This window comes from Anas acuta, chromosome 21, assembly GCF_963932015.1.
Source record: "Anas acuta chromosome 21, bAnaAcu1.1, whole genome shotgun sequence".
NCBI lineage: Eukaryota > Metazoa > Chordata > Aves > Anseriformes > Anatidae > Anas > Anas acuta.
Genome location: NC_088999.1, coordinates 4,367,472 through 4,383,986, shown reverse-complemented (window position 1 = coordinate 4,383,986; position 16,515 = coordinate 4,367,472). Strand labels below are relative to the sequence as shown.

Below are 16,515 nucleotides of genomic sequence, written 5' to 3'. Positions count from 1 at the left end.
AGAGGAGGAGGAGGAGGAGGAGGAAGGGAAGCCGGAGCCAGCTGCGGACCGGCGGCAGGGTCACGCCGTGGGGGCCCCCACCCCGGGGCTTGGCGGAGGTGGCCGGGGGGGGTGGAAATCTCCCACGCTTCGAGCCCCGGCGCCCGCTCCCCGTGCGCCTGCGCGCCCGGCACAGGCCGGGGCCGGGGTAACCGCCCCGGCAGCCTCGACGCCCCGGCAGCCCACTTCCTCGGCGAGGGGCCTCGCGGAGGAAGCTCCAACGGCTCGAAAGTTTCGGCTGTGACTCAGCGGCTGGCTGGGGTGGCCGGGGCCCGGCCCCAGCCTCGTGGGGCCACGGGACCCCAGCGGTTTTTGGGGGGACCGAGGGGGTTTGGAGGGGGTGGGCGGGGGATTTTTGGGCTCCCCAGACGAGGGCTGTCTGCAGCGCGCCGCGCTCCACCCCCAGTGTCAGAGCAGCCCAAACCGGCTCCCAGCGACAGCAGAAAGCTTTTAAAATCCCCTACGCGCGGCATGACTCACTCCAAAGCCAGTGCCCAAAACAAGCTCCGACACGGAGAGGAATGGAGACGGCAGAGATGCTGGGGGCGGGCAGGAGGGGCTGGGGAGGGCCGGGGAGGGGGGAAAGGGGGAAGAGAGAGGGAGACAGAAGGAGGCAGAGAAAGAGAAGAGGCAGAAATAACAGCATCTGAAACTCTGCCTGCTGGAGGCTAATTGGTTCCGGCACAGCCTGGTTTGTTTGGCAATGTTTCCTCTAATCCTTCAGGCTCTGCGCTCCCAGCCCCAGAGACACTCGGGGACATCTCTCCGCCCGGCACCGACACCCGGCCAGCGCCTCTGCGCCACTCGGGCCCAACGCTGCCACCCCCCTGGGAACGGCACCGCCCGGCCTGGGGTCTCCCCGGTGCCCCCGTGCCAACTGGCGAGCGGGGAGCACCCCAAGGTGGGGGCACCCGTGGCCCCCTTCGGCCGTGGTGGGCGCGAGGATGCTCGGAGGCGGGTGCAGGAGGCGGCCGGGGCGAGCGGGGCGGCGGAGGGAAGGGAAAGGAAGGGAAGGGAGAGGAAGGGAAGGGAGGGGAAGGAAAGGGGGGGCCCCACGGCCCAGCATGGCCGAGCCAGAGCACTCGCCAAGAGTCGGCAGCTTTGTTCCAGGTGCCGGCTCCCTTTTTTTCATTAGGCTAATGGGATGCGGATGCATTATTCCATTCCACATGCTGCTAATGAACCACTCAGGCCAGTGCATTTGCATTAATGTGCAAAGCACTGGAGGAGGGTGGAGTGGCTGCATCTGGCCAAGCCTGACCTTCCCGCGCCGCCCAGCCTCCCCGACGCGCGGCCCCGGCAGCCCCCGAGTGCCACCGCGCTCCCGCGGCTCCGCGCGGACCCTTGATCTCCCCGGGACGGCTCCGGCACACATTCCAGGACACATTAACCAGCCTCGAGCCCCACTGGCCCCAAACATGCTGCTGCTGCAGCGAGGTGGCCACCCGCTGGGCTCCATCACCCTTCCACGCATAAATCCTGGCCAGGTGCTGGTGCCCCGGGTGTTGGGGATGGGGGCATCCCCCCCCTGCACACCCAGCAGCTCCCCGGGACGTGACCACATCCCGCAAGGAGACGGCTCGGAGGTGCCTCCCCTTTCCCAACCACGAGCCCCAGTCCCATGTGTGTTTGCAGCAGGACCCCCCCGGCCGCCCTCCCGCCTGGTGCTGTGCGAGGGGAGCAGGGGGGCTGCGTCCCCCCTCCCCTCCCCGGACCCCCCCCGGTGCTGGCACTCAGCGCCAGGCGCGGGCGTCATCGGAGCCCTTCGGTTGTTTGTTACAGCTCCCAACTGCCTCCGTCCCCGGAGAGGTTTTGAAGGCGAGTGACCCAAGAACTGGAATGCGCAAAGCCTCCAGCAAACAGAGCCAGCTGCCTGCGCCCGCGCAGGGGGGGCGGCAAGGGGAGAGCAGCCAGCCCCGCGGCACGGCACGGCACGGCACGGCACGGCACGGCACGGCGCTGCATGGCACAGCACGGCACGGCACGGTGGAGTAAAGCACGGCGCGGCACAGCACGGTGTGGCACAGCACAGTGCAGCACGGCACAGAATGGCACGGCACGGCACGGCATGGCACAGCACGGTGCAGTATGGCACAGCATGGCACAGAATGGCACAGCACGGCACAGAATGGCACAGCACGGCGCAGTATGGCACAGCACGGTGCAGCATGGCACAGCAAGCGTGGCACGGCACAGCACGGCATGGCACGACGTGGCACAGCATGGCACGGCTCAGCACAGCACAACGTGGCACGGCACAGCACGGCACGGCACGGCCCCAGCCCGCTCTCCCAGGGTGGGCAGCTGCTCGACGGGAGTGAAACGGGGCTGGCACATCCCCAGCTCCACCAGCTCTTGCGAGAGGCCTCGCTCCGCCCCACGAAGCGCCCGAGCCCCCGTCTCCCCCCTCCTGCCTCGCTCCCAGCCTGGTTTTTGGAGGCATGCGGGCGGCCTGGCATGGTGACGCGCACAGGGGAGCTGTGCGGGGAGGCTGCGGGGCTCCCCACCCACCTGCGTCCTCGGGGGCCTGAAGGACCTCTAGGACAGGGGACAGCACGGTGGCAGTGCCAGGAGCCCCCCCAGGTGCCAGGAGGGCTCCCAGCCAGCAGGAGGGAGGATGAGGACGGCCCTGCTTGCCCTTGGGGGGCCGGCGGGGGGCACGGCGGGGTCTCAGGCGGCTCCGTGCCCGGCGAGCGTGCGAAGCCCCAGCGCCCGAGCGCGTGCACGCGGGTGTCTGGGTTTGTCACAGCCTGGTGAGCAAGTTAATCTCAGGCTCCCTGACACGTGGAATAAAATCGCGATCCCGTAATGGAATTCATTCGTCTTCCTGTCCAGGCGGAGAGCAAGCCCCCCGCCACCCGACGGAGCCGGGGCGCGGGAGCCGGGACCAGGCACCCACTGGGGGGACCCCACCGGGACCCCAGTGCTGAGAGCTTCTGCCTGGGGACGTGCACGGGGCACTGTGAAACACCCACTACTGTGCCATGCCCCCGTATCTGGGAACCTCAGACACCTCCACGGGGGCAGCCGGGGTGGCCAATGTGGGTCAAACCCCCCGGGGTGATTCGGGGTCCCTCCAGACTGGAGCCGGCGTGTGTGTGAGTGGGAAGGGAAACTGAGGCAGGCAGCAGGGCCGGGGCGAGGGCACTCCAGAAGAGGACACGGGACAAGGTCCTGTGGTAGCCAGTCCTGGGGGGCTGCAGGGTCGTGCTGCCCCGTGCCACCTGGGCCACCATGGCCCAGCACGGTCCCACGGGGACCAGCGTGACCCCAGGGACTGGGTCACCCAGCACACCTCCCCTGCTGTCACCACGGTCATAAGCACTGGAAAAAAAAAACCCTTTGGGGACACTGAGCTGGGACAGCCCGGCTGCCACCCTGCCCTGTGCCTCAGTTTCCCCCAGCACTCAGGGTGTCCCCTGTCCCTGGGGGTGTCCCCCTGCGCACCACGGCAGCAGCAGGGGTACAGGGGTGGCTCTCACCCCGGCCACCCCGGTGCCTGCACCACCTCCAAAATCCCCTCGGACCAGAGGGACACGGCGGGTGCCCACCCCAGCACCCCAACCAGCAGCCCCCAGCCCCGATTATGCAGCGCCGAAGGTTCGCCCGCGCTCCTGCAACGTGGGGAGGAGGAGGAGGAGGAGGAGGAAGAGGAGGAGGAGGAGGAAGAGGAGGAGGAGGAGGGCTGCTCCGTCCCGGGCACACAAAGCCCCTTTCATAGGGGCCGCCTTTGGGTTTCCTCCACCAGCCCAGCACCTCGCTGCCTCCTGCCCTGCCAGCGCGGCGAGGCGGGGAGGAACGCAGCGGGGGGAGCGGGGCCGGGAGCCCAGGACCCTTCCTGGCCCTCGGGGCAACACCGGGCACCGGGATTGTCCCTGCTGGAAGCCACCGGAGCACCTCGGGACCCCGCACGCCCCACGAGGAGGCAGCCCCCCAGGGCTCAGGCTGGGGGATTTGGGTGGCCCCTTCCCTCGGCTCGACCCTCCCTGTAATTTTCGCCTCCCGTTCAGCTTTTAATTACCCCCCTAATAAAAGTGGCTTGCAGGAAAACGGGAGCTTTGTTGCTCGGGAGCTCATCTGCTCCCGCTGCTCCTTCCCCGCTTTAAACCCTAATCCTCAGCTGGGGACGCTGCAATTAGCCACCGCGGAGCCGGGCACCGTGTCACGCAGGATTAGGGCTCCTTTCGGGGGGGGACGGTGACGGACCTGGCCCCTCCGGGTCGATGGCCCCACTAGGGATGTGCTGAGCCCCCCCTTGGCACCCCCAAAATAGCAGCCGGGGCAGGGGGTGGGCGACCTGCGGCCCCCGATAAGGGCGCTGCAGGAAGAGCAGGTTTGGCAGGAGATTAGTCCGGTGGGGGGGGGAAGGAGGGGGATGAGATGCTCATTTACAGCCTAAGGGCCCCCCCCCCAGCCACGCAGCCCCCCCCGTCGTCCCCTTTTGAGGCACCCACAGACCTGCCCCCATCGCTGCTCCAACGCCAGCGCCCCCGGGGTGGTTTTGGGGAGGGGGCGTTCGAATGGGAGTTGCAGATTTTCGACCCCCCCAGGCAGACAGGCCCATGGAGGGGGTGGGCGGCTGCGTATGAAGGGACTAAAAACGGGGCTGGGGGGGCTGACACGAGCCCCCTCCCCAAGCCACATCCCCGTGCACCCACCCGCCCAGCGGGCACAGAGCGGCGCTGCCACACCTGGGGGGACGGTGACAGCCCCGTCCCTGGGCGGGTGGGTGGCACGGGGCAGGGACACGACACCCCCCGGGGGCTAAAAACCCTGCAGAGCCCTGCTCAGAGCTGGTGGAGGGGCCAGATTTGGCACGGGGACAGGGACACAGGGCCCTCGTGCACGGTGCAGAGGGAAGGCTCCCCAGGTTGGGCTGCTCAGCCCCTTGCAGCCCCCCCAAAAAAAGCTCCCTGTGCATGGCTCCCCGGTGCCTGCTCGCCAATCAGCCTCTTCCCGAGCAGGCGCTCGTTAGCAGCCGTTCATTAGGAGCCCTCTGGGAGGAGGAAGGTACCCGGGGCACCTGCACCTCCCTCTAATGAGCTGCAGCGCCAGCACCGCGCCCCCAGCTGCAGAGGGGACCTTTGGCACCGCGGGGGCCCTGCCGTGGGGGCTGACCCCCTCCCTGACCCCCACTGTAGGGTCCCCAGGCCAGGACAGCGGGGAGGGACACGGGGACTCGGGTCACGGTGACAACTGCAGGCGGTGGCAGCGGCCGAGGGACGCCCCGAGCTCCCTGCCCTGCACCCATGGGTGCTGCAGGAGGGCTGCGAGCACAAGGAGGGTGCCGATGGCTGGTTGGCACCCACGGCGATGCTCAGCCCCTGCACATCGCACCGGTGTCCTCAGGGCTGTCCCTGTCCCACGGAGGGTGGCCCCAGAAGGGGACAGGGCCCCCAGTGTCCCAGCCCTGGGCACATTTCCCCCACCAGCCCCCAGCAGGGCTCGGTGCACCGGGGGGCGCAGCCCGGCGAGGGGTCCAGGGATGCTCCCGCTGCACCCAGCCCCCTTCACAGCTCCGAGCCCCCCCCCAGGCTCCTGCAGCCCCCAGCCCTGACCCGCGCGGGGCTCTCCCTCGTTAGTTAATGTTTACTCGGCTTCGTTAGCGCCAGCACATTGCCATGGCAACCCTGCAAGCTGCGCGCCGCCATCGGCGCCGCCGCTGCCACGAGGCGCGGGGACGGCACGTGGGGTCGCCGCGGGCCCCCCGCCGCAGCCACCGCCCGGCCCCGCTATTTGGGGCTGGGGGGACAAAGAAGGGGGTGCAGGGACAGCGGGGTTCGCCTGCTGCTTGCTGGGGAGGGGTGGTGGCCTGGTGTCACCTGGCTGGGGTGACAGCACCCTGCGCTCGCCCCCGGGCGCTGCATGATTTATAAAACAGGCGCAGGGGGCTGGGAGGCAGCTGCCACCCTGCCCAGCGTCACGGGGCCACCGAGCGCGGTGGCCTGGTGGCACTGCAGCCCTGCTGACCGGGAGGGACAATGGGGACGCTGGTGCCTGCAGGGCTGGCAGAGCCACGGGGCGAGCAGATGCCACCCTGGGCTCCGCGGCACGTGGCTGTCGCAGCACGTGGGGACGTCCAGCGCGTCCCCGTGTCCCCCACGCTGGTGCCGAGCCCCACGCTGAGCCCGGTGGCTGCAGGAACCCGCTGCAAACAGCTCGGTTTTGGGGGACGCCGAGCTCCAGCCCCGGCTGCACCCCAGCAGCCTCCAGCCTGAGCAGGATGCGGCCCCGGCGCGCTCCCCCGCTGCGTGCCCGCGCCACCGGGCTCCGCTCGCTCCGGCAAACAGGTTTTCCTTAAGCCTTGCACAATTCGCTCGCCTCCTCCCCCTGCCAGTCCCACCTCCGGGCCGTGGAAAGGCTGAGTTGGGGCTTTAATTTTTCATTATTAATTTCCCATCAACGCCGAGAGGCGCCGGTGCTCGCCCAGCTGCCCCCAGCATCGCCCCCCGCGCTCCCTCGCGCTCTCCTGGAGATCTGCACCGGCTGAAGGCGAGCCAGGCTGCCGATAGGATTAATTCTGCATGACTGCCCATCTCCACAGGGGTATCTAAGACCCTCAGGCCTGCAGCAATCTTTAAAATTCCTCCAGCCCAACTTAATTCCCTCTTCCTGCAGAGCTGGCGCATCTGCTGCAGTCAGGCACGGAGAGAGGGAGACGGAGGGAGAGGGGAGACGGCACCCGGGACGCGGCGGCACGGGGAGAGGGGTGGGGAGGGGGGGGGGGAAACTGAGTCACGCCAGGGATGGCCCCGGGAATGGGGTTTTGGAAGGGATTCAGCCCCCAGCCCCTGGTCCTGGTGTGCTGTCACCCCCAGCACGCTGCCAGCCCCCCGAAGCAGGAGGCTGATTTGGAAATGTCATTTTGTTCCACTACCCGCGGGCTCTGCCTCGGTGGAGGGCTTCTTCCCTGCCCCCCCCCCCCGCGCTCCTCCTCTGCTTCCCTGCAACCCCCCGGGGACAAAACACCAGGGCCGAGCATCGCCCCCAGGCACTGCGGGGCCTGGGATTTGGGGACAGCTCCTGGAAATGCAGCTGTGGCTGGGGTAAGGCTCCCCCCAGCACAGCCTGCGGGTGCTGAGCCCTCCCCAGCTGCCCCTGCTGCACCCCTGGAGCTCCCCAAATCCCCCCCTAGATCCCGGGGGGCTGCGAGGATGAGCCCCCAGCACCAACCCGACAGCTGTGGGGCACAGAGCGGGGTCCCAGCCCCACTGTCACCCCGCTGCTATCCCACTGTCACCCCCACGTCCCCAGGTGAGGCTCCTGCAGGACGAGGACCCCACCGTCACCAGGACCTCACCAAGACCCCACCGACCCCAGCCAAGCTTGGGACCCCCCCAAGCCTCCAGCACAACCTCCAGGGGGGCTGCGGGGGGCCGCTGCCAACCCCCTGCTGCTGCCAGCACCAGGGCTGGCCACCACCTTCCTCCTCCTCTTCCTCCTCCTCTCCAGCAGCCGCCACCAGAGCCGGGAGCCCCCGTCCCTCCGCCTTCTTCCCCGCACCTTGCCCCGCTCTCCTGGCAGGCAGGAGGCAGGAGGGGAGCGCAGCCCACCCCAGCTGCTGGCGGAGCTGGGGCTCGGCGCATTTAAATCACTTATATCTTTACTTTCTCCTGCGCTGGCTGTGAGATGGGCTTTTTTTGCATGCGTAATTAGGGGGTGGAACAGATGGCGGAGGGTTCGTTTAAAGTAATGCATCCATTAAAATAACCTTCGCTGTCGGGGACTGCGCTCCGACAGGGGCCTGCTTCACCGGGGGCGGCGGGGAGGGGGGGGGGGGGCTTTGTTCTGCGGGAAGGGGTCGGACTTTGGGGAGGGGGCTGCGGGACGCATCGCCCCGCTTACGGGGGAGAAACGGGTCCGGGTGCGCCGTCCCGTGATCCGTGCACGAGGCTGGGAGCTTGGACCAAACTGGGGCCGAACTGGGGCTCTGTTGGTCCTCTCCGGGGGTAACCCGGTCCTTCCCAGGGCGAACCTGGTCCTCTCCCAGGCTCACTGGGTCCTTTCCAGGGCCAACCCGGTTCTCTCCGGGGCTCAGTTTCCATAGCAATACCATGGGCATCTCGCAGCGAGATGGCGGGGATGGGAAGTCCTTTGGCCAGCCCTTCGGGCCAGCCCTCCAAGCATCACCCACGGCGGTGGCTTTTGGAGGAGCTTCCCCAGAACTGGGGGGGGGGCGTTTCACTGCTTGGTGGGGCACCGGGGTGAGGCTGAGGGTGGGCACGGTCCCCGTGGTCCCTGCACGGGGCAGCTCCGGCCGTGCGCGTCGGCGCGCGGGGACCTTGGGGACCGTGCCCACCGCCACCCACCCCCGTCCCCCAGCGCCTGGCTGCTGGCACGGGGCAGAAGGGAACAGCTCGCCTTTCCCATCCACCAGCAGCCGCCTCTCCTGTTTCAGGCTCCCGGGAGAGGCAGGAGGCTTTGTTCAGGAATCGGAGGAGCGGAGGCCAGAGAAAGCGCGAGTGCCCTGCCAGCTCTTGTGTTTCACTCCCGAGGAATGCCGGGGAGGGGAGGGGAGCGCGGCTCCCCCCTCCCCGACACGGGCTCCGGGCCCGGCTGCAGGGTGCTTTGCCGCTGCGGGGAGGAAGAGGAGGGCGTGGGGATGAAGGACAGAGGTCCTGCTGCTATTTCGGGGAGGTGGGCGGCATCAGCGAGGCTCGCGGTGGATGCGGCGGCATCCGCGCCGGGTGCCCGTGGCGGCACGGCGGTGCCACGCTGGTCCCGTTGGGGCAGCCCGAAGAATTCCGAGCAAGAGCCGCCGAGCAAAGCTCACACCCTGCCTCGGATGAGAGGAGAAGCACCCATGGGTGCCCCGAATCTGGGGAGAAGCGCACAACACCAGCACCAGCAGGGCCGGGGAAGGGCGAGAGCCGCAGCGAGCCCAGAGCCACCCATGCGTGCTCAAATATTTCGTGTGCACTTGCTGAGGTGCCTCTGCTGCCTTCGGGGCATCTCCGCGTTTGAAGCAGCAGAGGGGAGCCGACCTGGGAACAGGGGGGGATGGGGAGCAAAGGCCAGCCCCGGGGGATAAAGAAGGGGGGGGTCTCTCCTTCCCAGCTGGGCTGGGGGTGGGCACAGCAGGCCCTGGGCTGCCCCCGGCCCCAGGGATCCCAGGGAGGGCTGGGATAAGCTGAACCCAGCTGTGCAGAGCTGCCCAGCCCTCGCCTCCCCCAGCCTGGCCACGGCGCCCCAGCCACACGCCTCCTCCTGCTCTTCCTCCTCCTCCTCCTCCTCCTCCTCCTCTTGCCAATCCCCCGCGCTTCTCGCAGCACCCTGGGGAGTCCCTGAGCACCAGCACGGCCCGGGGCAGAGCCTGTGGCTGCGGCAACCGATGCCAGCACCCCACAGCTCAGCACCCCACAGCTCGGCACCCCACAGCTCCGTGCCAGCAGCGAGGCGCCGACGGCAGCCCCGGCGCACGGCGAGGGCCAGGGGGGCACGCAGCGAGGCACCGCACCGGGGAGAGCCACAGCACCAGGGCTGGGGGCTCCCCGCAGGGTTGAAGCGCCCCATTTCGCCCCGCTCCCACCCCCGTGGCTCAGCCCTTTCCCCGCTCACCTGCAGTCCTCCCCCTCCTGCTTTCCCCGCCGGCACCCCCTGGCACCGCGCGTCCCGCCGGCACCCACCGGTCCCGGCCAGGCCACAAAGCCACCAGAAAAAAACCTCTCCCTGCGACCTTCCAGCCTCCCCGCATCCGCGCCGGCTCCTCCAGCTGCGTGGCGAAGGCGGCGGGTCTGGGGGGGCCGCGGGTGGCCCCCCGCTCGCCAAGAACAATAGCGCCTTGTTGCAGCCCGGCTCCGGCCTCTCCTGGCCGCCGGGCTGCCAGCACCTCCCTGGGCACGCCGCTGGCCGCGCTCACCTCTACGTCTCGCTCGCTGTTTCCCAGCTCCCTCCTGACAAATCCCCGTTCCCGAGCGCTTCTCCTCCCCGCGGGTCCATATTAAGCTACATTCTCCTTTCAGCTGGGTGGAAAACAGCAGTAATAACCATGTGGAGAGAGCCGTGCCCCCCACCTCCACTTCCCTCCCACTTTGGGGTTCAAATTTCATTTCAGCAAAAAAGCTTCCCCCGCCTCCAATTTCTTCCCCCAAACCGAGTCGCTGTCGTCTCGTCTGATCTCGGCAGGGGCCGTATGGATGCTCAGCTCCTCCTGGTTCAGGATCTGCTGCCAATCTGGACCTCGCAAACTGGTTCTCACACAGCTCCCGCCTAGCGCCTCCCTCTCAGCATTTATTGTCCCTCCTCAGCCACCGAGCCCCAGCCCCGCTCCCATGCCACCGCCCCGGGGTGCCCCTCGCTCCTTCGGGCGCTTCTGTCCCGAGCCCAGCCACCAAGTTTGCCGGGGCGAGATTTATTCCTGGCGAATTCCCCGGGGGCCGGCAGCTGGAGGAGCCCGGCACGGCCCCACCGCCTGCAGCGGAGCAGCCTCCCTCTCTCCCGCAGCTGAAGATCTCATCTCCCTCGCCCAAGGCGCTCCTCCGTCCTCCTCCAGATATTTTAGGCCCAGGTTTTGCGAGGAATTTACAGGCGCCGAGCCCAAGCCGATGCGCTGAAGTCAGCAGGAGGCGAGGAGCGTGCGCAGGGCTCGGGGCCCCGGGGGCGGCGGCGCGGGGAAGGGATGCTGCTCCCGCCGCCTGGAGCTCGTTTCGCCGCGGGAAGGGCAGAGGTTGGGGCTGGCGGCTGCCAGATCCGCTCTGCTCTCCCTCCGCCAGGACCGACACCACCTTTCGCCTCTCCCTCATCTCCCCCCGCGTCGTGCCAGGCGAGGCCGTGCCGGCCCTCACGCCTGCACCGGGTCGGTTTTCGGATAGGGAAGGGGGGTCCCCACGCCTGGGTGCCCCCACGGTGCCACAACCCCTACCAGCACCCATCTGGGGCCCTCCTTTGCCGCGCTCCAGCCCCATCGCCGCACGCTGCCCGTGCCCGTGCCGACCCCTCCCGCTCACGCCTGCTGCCCCCCGTTTCCCCGCATCGCCCGAGCCCCCCGAACCCCCACCACCTCGGCGTTCCCCTGGGGGCTTCGCCCCGGCACGGAGGGAGTCCCCGGCTCTGCGCCTGCCTTTGTCACGGCCCCGCTGGCACGCACCCGTCCTACGTGCTCCGACAGGTGAGCCCCCGGGGCAGCGTTCCTGCCTGGGCCAGTAACTGTCCCCACCGGGCAGCCGGTTCCACCCGGCACGTCCCTCCCTCCTTCCCCTTGCTGCATCCCGGCCGGCGAGGCGCACGGGGAAAAAAGGGGGGGGCCGGCGGATTTAATGAGCTCCCCGGAGGCATCGCCGTGCGCCCCCCTCCCGCGCCCGGCGAGCGTGGCTCTGAAACACAACCCTCGGTGGCAGGGCTGGAAAAAAAAAAAAAACAACAAAAAAAAAAAAAACACAGGGCACATCGCTCTTCCCCCCCCCTCCTCCTCTCTTCCCCGCCTCCCCCAGCTTTTTTTTGCTCTCCTGCCGATGCCAAAGACCCAGCCGGGCTCTTGTGCTTTCACTCGCAGCTGCAGCTGCCGATTTTCGCTGTAAGCCCTTGTGCCTAGAAGGCCCAGAGCGAGGGATTCTGGGACGCGCTGATTGAAGACAGCACCAGCGCGGAGACCATTGCTCAGACTTTCCCTGTCTGTCGCCCCAACGCTCAACCCACAGAGAGGGAAATAAAAAAAAAAAAAAGAAGAAGAAAAGAGAGGAAAAAAAAAAAAAAAAAAGAAAAAAAAAGGCAGAGAGCAAAACGGACTCGCGCTCGCCCCTTCCCACCCACGCGGCGCTCTGCGTGCTTCGCTGTGCCGGCACCGCGCGGGCGCGCGCCAGCCCTCGCCCGGGTCACCCAGCCCGCGGGGACGGACCCCGAAACCGGGCGGTGGAACTGGGTGAAACTGGGTGAAACTGGGCTGCGTGGAGCCCCGCCACCCCCGGAGCGCGCCGGGCGCCTCGCAGCGCGGAGCTCGCCGTGCACCAAGGTGCGAAGTGGCGGCGGGCACCCGAGAGGCGCCCTGGTTGTGTCCCTGCTGTGGTGTTTCGGAAGGGAAATAATCAAAGCATGGTTTTTGGGCTCCCTTTTGCAGCACGAGGGAACGCCGGCACGCACGGCCGGGCAGCGTGCAGCCGGTGCCAAGCACCACACGGCCGGGTCCTGGTGCAGTGCCCCGGGATGAGGGTGCCAGGAGCAAAGCCCTGCCCGTGGGGGAGCCCCGCACGCACCGCGGCGCCCCACAACGTGCTGGGACCACCGGGGTGCTCCCAGAGGCAGCCGAACACCCTGGGGAAATGTCCCCAGGTCCCTTCTGCACGCAAAGGCCACCAAAGGAGGGGTTCCCCAGCAGAGGGGCGCAACAGCCACCGAATGCTCGCCCCCCCAGACCCCTGCACGGGAGCAGGACACCGCTCGGCGCATCGCCCCAACAACCCCGGAGCAGCAGGACCAACGCCAGCCTCGACGGATGAGCGGCGGGGAGCAGAGGGACACGGAGCACACCACGACCCCACCATGTCCACCAGGGCTGCACCTCGCCCCTCCTGAGACAGACCCCGCAGAACCACCCCGACCATTTGGGGGGGCTTTGCAGAGCATCCCCCGGAGCCCCGAGCCCACCCCGGCACCGGCAGCCCCCGAGGACCATGAGCGAACCGCACGGCGCATCCCAACCCCGAAATTCGCCACGCTGGGGAGGGGACGGGGGGGTCTCGACGCAAACCAGGGGTCACCCCGCATCCGGGCGGCCCCGCCACAGCCCAGCATCAGGCAGCCGGCCCCGCGGGGGGGCCCCGCTCTGTCGCCAAGTGACCCCCCCCGGCCCCGGCCCTCCTGCTCCCCCCAAAACGCTCCCGTGGCGAGCCCGGAAGTAGGAAGCAGCCCTCCCCAGCGCTGCCCTGTTTACCAAGAGCTGGTTCCAAGCACTCGGGAGAATAGCAGGAGCATTTCAAGGCCCTGTTTCCACTCGGCTGACACACACTATTTATAGAAGCCCACAATTCTCCCAGAGCTTTCCTCGGGATCTCAGCAGAAATAGCCTGCCCCGGGTCTCTGCTGCCTCCTCTAAGGAGGCCAGGGCAGCGCCGGCCCCCCCCCAGGCTCCCTATAACCTTCCACGGGTTTCCAGCGCTTCTCCCCCTCCGGCCGCCCGCTCCCCGCGCGTCCTTGGCTCCCCCGGCCCCGCCGCGGTGCCAACCCCTCGCCTCTCCCCCCCGGCCACCTCCGGCTCCTCCCGGCACGGTGCCGGCGGTTTCGGTGGCGGAGGGAAGGAGCCGGGGTCCGCTTCGGTCCGGGGAGCTGCTGGTGGCGGCGCTGGGGGGCAAATTGTGGGGCTGGGGGGGGGAAAAGGGACGCGAGAGTGGCCGGGCGAACGCCACCTCCTCGCGCCGAACTGCATTGGAGCGCGGCGGAGCCACGGGGGACTCGCACCAGGGATGGAGTTGGCCTATTCAGGTTACAGAGACATGGCAGAGCGGAATTTGGCGCCGCGCCATCCCTTCTCCAGCCCCCCCCCAACCCCCCCCCCCCCCCCTCCCCGCTTTCCCTCCCTGCCTCCCTCCTTCCTCCCCTCCCCACCACCACCACCGCCACCACCACCACCACCACCACCCTCCTCTGCAAATTCCTCAGACCAGCAGGAGAGCCAGTGTGTAAGGGGACACCTGGGGGTGGCGGTGGTGGTGGTGAGGTGTGGAGGGGGGGGGGTTGGTTTGGAAAGCCTGGGGGCCGCGGGGGGCCCCCAGCTTCGTCCGCCTGCCCCCCGAAAAAGCCCCCCGGCTCAGGCTTCCCGGCTGCAAAGCGTCGGGGCAGGATGCGTGCCCGCGCCCTCGGGGCTCGCTTCTGCTCTCTGTCACGCCAGGATAAATCTGGAGTGAGTCCCCGGCGCGCCGGGGCTCGCAGCGAGCACACAATGAGCTCAGACCGCGGCTTTTTGGTCGCTGCTCTCGCAGCAGCCGGCCAAGTGGCTTCGTGCACAAGGCCACCTGGTCGCGGCCGGGGCCAGTTCCTCCCACGGCAAGTAAACAAGCGGGGACCCGGCTGCCTCCACCTGCCCCCGGGCCTCCCTCCCCGGGGCTTTTCGAGGCCGCTGGCGGAGAGACCCCCGCGGGGTGGCCGCAGCCACCCCCCCCTTTTGGGGTCCCCGCGGTCCCCGGTGCCCCGCGCGCGTGCCAAAGAAGCGCAAAGGGGGCTTGGAAACGGGGTGCCAGGGGGGGTGGGTGGAAGGATCCGACAGGCAACCACGTTTTGGGGTGGCGGGGGGGGGACAGAAGCCACAGGCACCCGCCGAGCCCTGCGCAAGGGGAAGGCGCCGCGGAGAGCACGAGTTGGGGCCAGCACCCCCTCCCCGGTGCCCCCCGCCGCCGGCTCCCCGCGCACCCAGCTGGGTTGCGGGGGGGGGGGCAGGCTCTGCCCCGGGGGTCAGGGGGTTGGTAAAGGGGGGGGGAGCTCCTGACGCCCCCCAGGGCTGCGAGAATAACCCCAAATTTTGTTGACATGTTCCGTTCCGCCTTCTAGCGGACGGAGCCGGCTCTGACAGCTGTCACTCAGCGCTCGCAGCCCGGGGGGAGCCGGGGGGGGGCCGGCCGGGGGAGGCGGCTGAACTCGTGCAAATGGGGCACGGCGGGGGATTTTTTTTCTTGGGGGGGGGGAAGGGAGGGGAGGAGGGGGCGATCGCCAGGACGCCCCCCCCTAGCCCCGTCTCCCCCCTCTCCCCCTCCCTCCTCCCCTCGCCCCCCCTCTCCCCTCCCCAAGTGCCATTAAACTCCTGCAATTTGGCACCAACTCGCCGCGCGCAACTTCGGCGGAGGGGACAGCGGGGGGGGGGGGGCACACACACACACACACACACACACACACACACACACACGGCGGGGAGGGGGGGGGGCCGCGCCTCCCTCCCCCTCCACCCTCTCTCTACCAACACGCTGGGTGCCCCCCAACAACACCCCCGATCCCTTTCTCCCTCCCTTTCTCCCCCCTTTACCCCTCCGCCTCCCCACCCACGACCCCCCCACCTCCAGCCACGACCCCCCCCCCCCCCGGGTCCCAGCCCCACACAAAGGCAACGGGGGTGGGGAAGAGGAGGAAGGGGGACGGGGACACCCCGGTACTCACCCGCCGGCTGCTGCGCTCCGAGCCCCCCGGAGCCCGCCCGCTTGGGGAGGCTCCTGCCGTCCGCCGGGGCTGCGTCCTGGCCGCCCGCGGGAGTCCCGGAGCCCTCGGCACCGCTCGCCACCTTCAACGAGAGCATTTCCAGCGCCTCCTGCTCACATTCTCCCCAGGCAACTCCGCTCCTGCCAGCCCGCCCCCTCCTCCGTCCCCTGCCTGCTCTTTTCCTCTCGCCTTTCCTCCTTTCCCCTCTTCCCCCCCAGCCCCCCCACCCCTATTTGATTTTTTTTTTTTTTTTTCGCCCTGTTTTTTTCCTCTCTCCCCCTCTGCCTCTCGGCTATTTTTTTTTTTTATCCTCCTCTTATTTTTTTCCTCCTCTTTTTTTTTTTTTTTCCTCCGCTTTTTTTTTTTTCCCTCCTCTCTCTCCCTCTCTCTCTCTCTCTTTTTTTTTTTTTTTCAAATTTTTTCTCTCCCCCCCCCCCCCCCCCCCCCCCCCCCTTCGCCTCGCACACACACAAAAGGCAGCGGAGCGGGAGGCGGAGGGGAACCGACCTCCCCTCTGCGCCTCCGCCGCTCAGCCGCCTGCGGAAAGCAAAGAAAGACACAGCGCAGCAGAGCCCTGGCTTGCTGCTGCCTCCCCCCTTCCTCCTCCTCCTCCTCCTCCTCCTCCTCCTCCTCCACCTCCTCCTCCTCCTCCTCCTCCTCCCTCGCTCTTGCCTTCTGCCGCTCCCGGCTTTGTGGGGGCTGGGAAAGGGGGGAGCGGAGCCGGCGGCGCGGCGCGCCCTGCCCTCTCCGTGCGCGGCGGGGACCGCGGCTCCGCTTCGCTCCGCTGTCAGCGGCACGGCCAGCATCCGGCACCCCGGGGAGCCGTGCAGCACCGCCGGGGCATGCCGGGCCTTGTAGTCCTTCCTTCTCTCCCCCCCCCCGCCTTCTCGTTTCTCTTCCCTCCTTCCTTTTTCTCCCCCCCCCCCGCCCCTTCTCCTCTCCCCGCTTTTCTCCTCCCCGTCGGCGCGAAGCGGGGAGGGGCGCGCAAGGGGCGCGCATCTCCGCGCTCTGCTTGGGGAGGGGGGATTCAATTTGTTGTTTTTTTTTTTTTTGGGGGGGGGGAGGCATCCACCCGGAGGGTGTTTTGCCCCCCCCCCCCCCCCTCCCCAACCCCCCGGGATGCCCACCCCCCCACACAAGTGGGATGCACGGGCATTGCTGCCCTCTCCCGGGTTGCACCCGCACTGCGCTCCCCGGTAGGATGCGGGGTTTGGGGGGCACGCAGGCAGCCCGCAGGACCCCCCCCCTCCCCGCCCCAATCCTCGGTCCGAATTTCCCCCGTGGCACACCCCCTTGAAGCCACCTAATTAGCCTTTTTTTTTTTTTTTTTCCACTTAATTATTATTTTTTTTTAAGTTAGCC

The 16,515-nt window shown here is 68.3% G+C and overlaps 1 protein-coding gene and 1 long non-coding RNA gene across 6 annotated transcripts in view; one reads left to right on the top strand and one right to left on the bottom strand.

Moving 5' to 3' along the window:
- Positions 1-16,012, bottom strand: part of AHDC1 (AT-hook DNA binding motif containing 1) — a 48,848-nt gene extending 32,836 nt beyond the window's left edge. The window contains exons 1-2 of one of the 5 annotated variants that reach the window (XM_068658124.1): positions 15,826-16,012; positions 15,115-15,235 (exon numbers count right to left, since the gene is read on the bottom strand). Coding sequence is in view for 2 of the 5 variants with exons in the window: in XM_068658126.1 (XP_068514227.1) it covers positions 9,899-10,088 (190 nt within the window). In the remaining 3 variants the exon portion in view is untranslated. Of the gene's footprint in view, positions 1-9,898; positions 10,984-15,114; positions 15,457-15,660; positions 15,784-15,825 lie in introns of those variants that run through there. The other 4 variants (XM_068658131.1, XM_068658127.1, XM_068658129.1 and 1 more) reach the window with 4 other exon arrangements.
- On the top strand, positions 640-2,848 carry LOC137843186 (uncharacterized). The gene is made up of 2 exons (XR_011089396.1): positions 640-940; positions 1,822-2,848. It is a non-coding gene; the product is annotated as an uncharacterized lncRNA (long non-coding RNA).
- Positions 16,013-16,515: the final 503 nt, after the last annotated feature.